The sequence below is a fragment of the Pinus tabuliformis genome, chromosome Q, assembly GCF_031772625.1.
Source record: "Pinus tabuliformis cultivar Carrire ecotype Pingquan chromosome Q, CPIR1, whole genome shotgun sequence".
NCBI classification, from domain to species: domain Eukaryota; kingdom Viridiplantae; phylum Streptophyta; class Pinopsida; order Pinales; family Pinaceae; genus Pinus; species Pinus tabuliformis.
Window position 1 is genome coordinate 140,631,698 of NC_142296.1, and position 10,059 is coordinate 140,641,756.

At 37.8% G+C, this 10,059-nt stretch overlaps 1 protein-coding gene across 1 annotated transcript; it reads right to left on the reverse strand.

Annotated features, from left to right (window-relative positions):
- Positions 1-8,958: 8,958 nt before the first annotated feature.
- Positions 8,959-9,588, reverse strand: LOC149218645 (uncharacterized). Its single transcript, XM_089386605.1, has one exon. It carries the CDS (start codon positions 9,586-9,588, stop codon positions 8,959-8,961), a length of 630 nt encoding a protein of 209 aa, XP_089242731.1.
- Positions 9,589-10,059: the final 471 nt, after the last annotated feature.

Consider the following 10,059-nt stretch of genomic DNA (forward strand, 5'->3'; position numbering starts at 1 on the left):
TTAATAGGCCTTTTTATTAAAACTAAATAGACAAATAGTTAGTTAATTAATTTAAGGGTTAGTTTGTTATATTTATTACCCTAAAAAGTAAATGTTTGTATTTAATTACCAAGAACCATAACCTATTAATAGATCCATTTAATATTATTAAAACTATCTAAATGCATAAAACATATATCATTAAATTTATATGAAATAAGAAAAAATAAAATAGATAACCTATTAAATTAGTTAAATAATGACCTCATGCTAACTATAACGAATCCAACATATTTGGATGTTAATCAATTTTAATAATGCTATGTTGCTGACCTAGCCACCACTGCCCCTATAGATCCGTCCCTCGGCAACCTCCTGTTGTTGAGGCCAACCAAACCATGTAGCCCTCTAATGAGGGATATCCTCTCTCTTCCACTTAGCCAGGGAATGAAGAAAACAAAGAAGCCTTCGCATCTCTGATCGCAGAGAATGGAGCTCCAAGGAACAGGCCCTTAGTCAATAAATTTGTAAAGAAAATTGAAAGTATCCCATAGATCTCTCTCCCTCCAGCACTTCCAAGAAGAACATCCATCTCTCTGGCAGAACACGAACTTGTTAGACAGTTTACAATGCTATGGCCTTCACTCAAATCAATGCAAAAAAGGGTGGAAAGAAACTGGAATGCAACCATATAGGGGAAGATAGCAATATGATTCTCTGGAAGGGGATACTTCGCCTTTCTCTTTGAAACAAAGGAGGACAGAGATTTGATATTTAGAAACTAACCTTACTTCATGGACTCCAAAGGTTTATACATGAACAGGTGGACGCCAGAGTTTGATCCAAAGATGGATGTGCCAAACTCAGTGCCTGTGTGGGTCAGGCTCCCTCATCCTCCTCTTCACTGCTGGGGAGACAGATCTATAAAGGCTATAGCAAATGTAGTGGGCAAATGTATTGACAGATTTGAGCCAAAAGACAACATGCACACATGCGCAAGAATATGTGTGGAAGTAGATCTTAGAAAAGGCCTCCCAGAGGCAATAAAGATCAAGGTCAACCAGTGGACACAAATTCAGCAGCTGGACTATGAGAAAATACCATTTAAATGCAAGGTATGTCACGAGTATGGTCATTTTGCAAATAGGTGTCATAAAAAAATAGATCATGAAAATGTAGAAGAGAAAGAACCTACATGGGAACAAGTGAAAAGGAAAAAACCTACCAATAAGTAGACAACATCAAATATGTATCAGTCCCATGAAGAAAATGAAACAACCTCTCAACCTCCAGCGAAGGTTACTCCTCATGATCACATAACTCCGAATCCTTTTGAGCCATTAGAAGACTCCTTCAATCCACCCTCTCCCAGATACCCTCCCTCAAACCCTACCTCTTTAGCACTCATATCCATCCCCAACCTGGACTATGAGAAAATACCATTTAAATGCAAGGTATGTCACGAGTATGGTCATTTTGCAAATAGGTGTCATAAAAAAATAGATCATGAAAATGTAGAAGAGAAAGAACCTACATGGGAACAAGTGAAAAGGAAAAAACCTACCAATAAGTAGACAACATCAAATATGTATCAGTCCCATGAAGAAAATGAAACAACCTCTCAACCTCCAGCGCAGGTTACTCCTCATGATCACATAACTCCGAATCCTTTTGAGCCATTAGAAGACTCCTTCAATCCACCCTCTCCCAGATACCCTCCCTCAAACCCTACCTCTTTAGCACTCATATCCATCCCCAACCCTATATCCTCCCCTCCTCCTCCCTTAGTGGATCGCATTCTAACTAGAAACAAATCCAAAGAAATCCCCCAAGCCTGTGATCAGCAAAAAAAGTGGGAAGGAAATCCAATAAAGAAATCAGAGATGAGGCAGTAGCTAAAGAAATGGATCTATGAATGCAACAACCAATGGATTCATTCCTTGGGAAACAAACAATAAGTCATGAAAAAACTCAGCAAAGCGGAAAGGGAGGACCACAACAACACAACAGTAAATAGTGATAGTGGTATCTGGGAATTGTTGCGACCTTGGCACCTCCTTTAAAGTCAATGCCACTAGAGACATTTTAGCCCAGTAACAACCAGACATATATATGATCCAAGAGACCAAACTAAACAAGCAAGAAAATCAAAAAATGATTCAAAAACTAAAAAATTATGAAGAAGTAGTGTTAGAAGCCACAAGAGCATCAGGAGGAATCAACACCATTTGGGACAAAAGAAAATGGGAAATAATGAGACAAAAAATCAGTAGACATTTGATTTGAACAGAGTTGAGGAAACTCAATACAAGAGAATAGTATACCATTATAAATGTGTATTCTCCAAATCACTATAGTGAGAAAGAACAATGTTGGAAATCAGTTAAAGAAGAAATAGCAGAGAGACAAAATGGGCACTTAATCCTCGGAGGAGACTTAAATCTACTAAGGAATACAGAAGAAAAATTTGGCAGAATATTCCACAACGATCCGTCAAGAGAAGCTCTAGAAGGAATAATAGAAGAACGCAAATTAATAGACATTCCACCAAGAAATGGAAAATACACTTGGAGGAACAAAAGAATCGGAAAAAACAACATAAAATAAAGGTTGGACAGAATTCTTATTCATGAAAGCATAGCAGTTGCTTACAGTCTTGTGAAAAGTAAAATTGTTCACAACTCAGCTTCAGATCACAAGTCGATGGTGCTAACCTTGGGAAAGCTAGAAAATCAAGGACCCCTTCCTTTCAGATATAATTCAATTTGGGACACAAGGAAGATTTTGACAAACAAATAAAAGACAATTGGAAACAAAGTGTCACAGGATCTCCCCAGTATGTTTGGGAAACTAAGCTAAAGAACCTAAGGATGCACTTAAAAAATTGGGCAAGAGAAAATGATCTCCAGGACAAATCTAGGAAAATCGAATTGCAAACAAAAATGGATAACGTTTGCAAGGAAAAAAAGAAAAAGGAAGAAAGTAAGCAAGATCATATACAAGAAAAGGAAATATATCTAGAAATATATAAGCAAAATAGGCAAGAATAAGAGGAAAGCAGACTGAAATCAAGATGCCTCTAGCTAAAATTCGGAGACAAAAATACCGCCTTCTTTCACAATACAATGAAAATAAGGAGGTCAAAAAATCAAATTGAACAGATTCAAGTAAATGGTTGAGAAATGAAAGGTTTTGAAACAGTAAAAAACACAACCCATAAACACTTTAAAGAACTCCTCTCAACAAGTGACCAGCAGGCAGCTAATGAAGAAACTTTGCAGCATATAAAAAAAATAAGCGACCATCAAAATAGGGAATTAAACAAAGAAATTACTGAGGAAGAAGTTAGAGAAGCTGTGTGGAATCTCCACCCTGACAAGGCACTAGGTCCAGATGGGTTTACATTGGCCTTTCACAGACAACATTCGAAAATTATCAAAAAGGACCTAATGAGAATGCTAAAAAATGCTTTTCAAAAAAAAAAAGATTGGAGGAAATAAAAAATCCTCCTTCCTAGGCCTCATTCCCAAAGAACCCAATCCTACAACTTTTAATAGATATAGGCCAATCTCCCTCTGAAACTCATCTTATAAGATACTTACCAAAATCCTAGCAAACAGAATGAAAAAATTACTTCCGAAAATAATTTCAGAAAACCAAAGAGGATTTGTCCCTCAGAGGCAAATCACATACAATGTGATAATTGTTCAGGATGCTATCCATAGCAATATCCAAATAAATGAGAGAGGAATGATTGTTAAACTAGATATGATTAATGCTTTTGAAAGAGTGAACCATAACTTTCTTGTAGCAGCTCTCAAAAGGTTTGGCTTTTCAACAAAGTTCATAGAGATTATCGAGGAATGTATATCAAATCCTTGGATAGATCCTTTAATCAATGGTCGGCCTAGTAATTTTTTCCAAAGCACATGAGGGCTGAGGCAAGGCTATCCGCTTTCTCCATTCTTGTACATCATCATTGTTGAATCGTTGAGTGCTATGCTGGAAAATCATAGAAAGGAGAAAAAAATAACAGGGATCCAAATATCGAGAGGACTCAAAGATATAAACCACTCTCTCTCTTTGCAGTTGATACCCTTCTCATAGGTGGGGCATCCTACATCATAGCAAAATGATTCAAAAAAGTCTTGGATGAATTTCTCCTAGCCTCAGAGGAATTTTAAACAACTCCAAATGCAGAATTTATTGTTGGAATACCCCAACAAAAATAATGCAGTGTATCTCACAAATACTAGAAATACCTATAAAAATAAATTGGAGCCACTTTACTTATCTTGGGCTGCCCTTAGCAAAGGAAGTGGTAAAATCAGAAGTCTAGAACAGGCAAGTGGAGAGAATGAGGGAAAATATTAAGGATTGGGGAGTGATGTGGCTCAACCTAGTAGGAAGAGTGACACTGATTAAAGCACTTCTCTCGGCCTTGCCTATATATCAATATGCAATCATTATGACTCCAGCAAGCACCCACAAGCAAATGGAACTAGTAATTAGAAGCTTCCTCTGGCAAGGAGGAAAACAAGATAATAAAAAATTCAGCCTTGTTAAATGGGAGCAAGTTACTCTTCCCTATGAAAAAGGAGGTATAGCAATTCGCCTACCAGGACTAATGAACATTGCTCTAGGGACAAAAATTATCTAGAGAATGAGAAATGGGAATGGTCACTAGTGGGAAAAAGTACTAACAATGAAATACTTAAATTTTCATAAAACGAAGATGCTCGCTGATACTATTCTAGACGGGCTATGCACCCAAATCTGGAAAATTGTTAAAAGGATAATTCCTCTTATTAGAGATCAAAGATCCAAAAATCCAAGGAATGGCAAAACAATTTCTATCCGGGAGGATAGAATAATGGGGAAAAACCCCTTAAATCAGCAACAAAATTTAAGGGGACTTTAGAGATGGATGGAAGAGAAAAGTTTTAACACTATTTATTCCATTTCGGATTGGGATCAGAATAACTGTGTAAGATGGAAAAGGATGGGTAGACCACCAAGACTAAAAAGTCAGTGGGAAATTTTAAAAGTCCATCTAGTAGGGGCTATGCCCATCAACATAGAAGAGCAGGATGACTTTGTTTGGGACCCAAATGGAGGGGATTACATAGTGAAATCTTGGTACAACTTCCTCCAAAAAATTCATAATCAAAATGACTAGAGTCCTTGGAAGGTAGCTTGGAATTCAGAGAGTCTACACAAAATTGAATTCTTCACCTGGACCCTCCTCAAAGGGAAAATTCTTACCTCTGAAAATTAATAAAAAAGGAATACAGGGCCCTCAAAATGTGTCATGTGTCAAAAGGAGGAAGAAACAATTCAACACCTCTTCATTAACTGTATGGTGGTGAGAGAGTGCTGGAAACAAGCAACAAGTCCTTTGGAAATAAACATAAATCCAACAATTCAGTTGACAACTCTTCATAACAACTGGGACAAAAGCTACCCATATACAAAGAAAAAAAGGCAACAATAAATAGGATATGGAAATGTCTCCCTTCAATCCTGTGTTGGAAAATTTGGTTAGCCCGAAAGAAATAAATTTTCAAAGAACAAAAGCCAAATCTAGGCAAGATTCTAGCAAAAACATGGAGCCAAGTTGCAGAGATAATAAATACAAATGGAATCTCAAAAATGGACCAGAACAGTTTACAACAAGAACAGATAGACTGGTATAGCAAAGCAATGTTAGAAAACAAAGCTAAAGCAGAAGCTACAACAAAAAATAAAGAATTTCACACAAACAAGAAATGGAAATTAAGATTGGAGGATAAAGAATTTGCAGAACGTACAAAAGAACAGAAGAGACACATTCTTTTTTTTATCGAGCTGCAAAAGATAATCCAAGTAAAGCTGGGTCACACGGAATTATTCTAGATCCAAATGGAAACAAAATAATAGCCTATGAATGGAGCCTGGGAGAAATGACAAACAACAGGGCTAAAGCATACAGCCTTTTCCTAGGCACAAGGCTTTTAAACAAAAACGCAATCAAGGACCCAATAATAATAGGGGACTCAGCTATCATAATAGCCACTCTGGATGCCAAAAGGGACTTCAAAAGCATAGCCATCAACAAAATCTATCAAAGGATCAGAACAAGTTTTGAAAGTCTGGGAAATATAAACTTAAAGCACGACTTGAGAAACCAAAATAAGGATGCTGATATCCATGCAAACAAAGAAATTGATAGGCCAGTTGGGATTGTCAAAGAAAATAATGAAGTTTATGAAGAAAGTATCCCTTGATCCCCTCACCTAGTATGAGCATCGAGAAAGTTTCCCATGTTCCACATGCACTTGCGCAGGCTCCCAGGCGACCTGAGACAGCTTTGCAATCAATAGCAGCAGGCCTCTCTTCAATAGCGACCAATAAACCAGGACCAGAAACCACGAAACAATGAAGAAATGCCGCAAAGTAAGATTGAGGAGACAGATGAAGATTTATCGCATAGGTACCATTGGATCTTGGAGATCAATGGTCAAGAATCAACTTTAGTTGGAATGGAAGAGGATCTCAGAAATGTCGTCGCAACCATCAATGGTGGCAGATCTACGACCATCGGGTGTTATCTTGCTCGAAAGTTAGTCAAAGAGAAAAGGCGGGATTTATAGCAGGTATGGTATTTCGGGCAGAGCTTAAGCGGTAAGCGGTTTTAGACGAGAACTGCCCGATTCCACTCACTGATGGACATGTAGCAAGAGGGTGGCATGAGAATACCACTTTATCGGGCGGGTATCCTCCATGCATTTTTCCCATCTGATATTCGTGCCAGCCGTTGGATCTATCGAGTGTGGATCAACAGTGGTGGTGTGTCGTGCTTGTAGTTTGACTGGTCAGATTTGACATAGGTTTCCTACGGTGGAGATCGTGCTTAATAAAGGTTTGCATGGAAATTTGCGCCAAGGCCTTGGAAAAGTGAAAATGGTTATATCTCGTGTGTTTGTGTATAATCTGATTTTTCGAGGCTTATGGGTTTTGGTTTTTTCCGGCTTTTCCAAAGTTAAGTGTGGGTTTGGTTTGTGCATGAGGCTTTGGTTTTCAAGTTAATTTTCAGAAATTTTTCCCACAAATCAGTTTCACGACAACAATACTTTATTTTTGAAGTTTTGGGATTTAGGGCAACAAAAGTAGTGTGGGGACTGCGCTTCCATTTGCGCAGTACTTTTGAACATGCCCTCCCCTTTTAGTACAAGGAACTAGCTTCCTTTCCCTTCTTTTTTCTTTTTTGCAATATATAAAACGTAACCGACTGCGTTAAAAAAAATAGATCCATTTAATATTACTAAAAGTATCTAAGTGCATAAAACATATATCATTAAATTTATATTAAATAAGAAAAATTAAAATAGATAACCTATTAAATTAGTTAAATAATGACCTCATACTAACTATAACGAATCCAACGTAATTGGATATTAATCAATTTTATCCTCATTAAATTAACATGGAAATTAAATTAGAAAGGTTATAGATTTTTCAATAGGTTAGTTAATTCAATATTAATTTTATTTAATAATATATAAAGGGTTGGTAAGAAAAAAAAATCATACCTTTGGAATTCCTTCATCAATCTTTAGGAACAAAGAATACTTATTTCAATTGTTTATTATGTTAATTAAAAGTATTTTATTACTTACTCAAATATTTTGTTCTAATATTTAATCTAGAAGGAGTGAAATAAAACACTGAAAATGTATAAAATCCCAAGAGACGAGAAGGAAAAAAGGAAAACAAATGATCTGGAAGACGAGGGGGGAAAACAAAGAAGACCTCATAGAAAAGAATAACTGAAGGGGCAGGGGTAGGAGGGGGAAAGGGGCAACTAGGAAGAAAGGGCAGGGATCCAAAAATTGCTAATTTTCCAACTGTCATCCCTATTGAGATTCCTCGTCCTTTTTTCAATTTCAATGGCCTCCCTAAACTTCTGGTGATGAAAAGGAGCAATCTTGGCAATGCCATGGGCCTCCTAAATACATATCTGATGCTTGGTCTTTACTGCGTGCTCTACCAAGGATGAAGACTGGGTCCTCCCATGTTTAATGTCAGCTGAGTGTTCATGAATCCTTTGATTAATAGAATGCCCCATCTCACCAACATAGGGGGTCCCACAGGAGCAAGGAATAACATAGACACCTTTCATGTCCTTGGGGTCAATGGGGTATTTTACAGATCTAAGGGACCTACGGATGGTGCTAAGGGGTCTAAAGGTAGATGGAACATTATGCTTTCTGATGATCCTCACAATCTTATCTGTGGTCCCCTGGATGAAAGGGAGATGAACCCGTGAGACTCGATCCTTGGGGTCTCCCTTAACTTTGGGACCTTTGTTGGCTTTAAGGAAAGCATTCAAACCCTGGTGCCTACTATAACCATTATTAACAAAAATGTTAAGGAGATGGGATTTCTCTCTTTTGAGGTTCTTTTCATTGGAGATTCTTAGCACATGAGTCACAAGTGTGTTGAGGACACCCAACTTCTAAGAAGGGAAATGATGGGAACTCTCATGAAGATACTCCTCAGTATGAGTTTTCTTCCTAAACACTTGGTGGGAGAAAGAACCATAATAATTCTTGGAAATGATAACATCAAGGAAAGGTAAACATACATCAAATTCTTGCTCCATAGTGAACTTTATGGATGGGGATTGATTGTTGAGATGCTAGAAAAGAAGTTCCAATTCTTCCTGGCCATGAGACTAGATGAAACTAGTGTTGTCAATAAATATCTTCCAGATCTTGGGCTAGAGATGAGCCAAGGCCAAAGCTTTGGATTCAAAGTCTTCCATAAAGAGATTAGAAAAAATTGGTGATAGGGGGAGACCATGGCAACCCCATAGGTCTGCTCATATAATTCCCTTTTAAAGCTGAAAAAAGTGGATGTGAGACAAATTTCAACTAAATGAGCGGTATCAGGATCAGGAAGGCTGTTGATGACCTCAATGGCCTCCCTTATAGGAATTTAAGTATAAAGGGAAAGCACATTGAAAATCACAAGAATGTCCTCAGGGTCGAATTTTATGTCTTTAATCTCATTGACAAAGGACGAAGAGTCTTTGACGAATGACTCTGTGAGGCCAACAAGGGGTCTAAGCTTCAAGGCAAGGTATTTAGCGAAGAGGTATGTTGGACCACCTATGGTATTGATAATCGGCCTTAGGGAAGCCCCCTCTTTGTGAATATTTGGAAGACCATAGATCCGAGGAGTGATGGGGCTACTATCAATAAGCTTGTGGTGAAGGGAACCCATAGTGTTGCTAGATTTAATAGCTACAGAAACAGTTCTGGAGACCTTCTTCAGGGGATTTTTTCTAAGCTTTTTATAGTTGCCACTGTTACAAATATGGTCCAACATCTTCTCATGATAATCCTCCTCATTAAGGATGACAGCAGCCCCTCCTTTGTCAGCTTTGAGAACGACAAATTCCTTGTTATGGTTCAAGGATTTGAGGGCCTCAAACTGCGCCTTGCTAGTATTTCTCCTAGGGGGCTTTGCCTTCCACAGGACAACAACATAGTCTTGCCTAATTGTGTCCTCAATATTATCAGGAAAGTTCCTAATCCCAAACTCTACGTGTAATGTCTCCAACATAATTTTTTTTTTTTACATGGTATTAGTAATGTATGAATGGTCCCTATGACACATGACCTCGTAATTTATTTCGGCACTTACTGTTCCGGCCTTCCATAACATTTTTCTGGCAATCAATTCGTTATTTCCCGGTGATAGTAAAGGTTTGGTCCTATTCATTCTGGTTTCATTAACTAATTATCACCTTGGGAAAACTCCCAACTCCTCGCGATCTGCAAAAGGATGATACAGATGGACATCTGGCAATTTATATTAATTACACATTTGATTATCTGTACGTTTGGTATGTTCTTTGGGTTATACATGGCTTCTTATTGCTTTTCCCTATGCATGGCATGAGCAGGCTCATTTTTCGCAGTCATCACTCTTAGGCTTGCCACCCGATCGATGAAGGTTATGAAGTTTTGTAGATCTACGGTTCAGATTTCTTTCCGGGTTAAGTCAACCATAACTCGTTTGGTTATGTTGTTT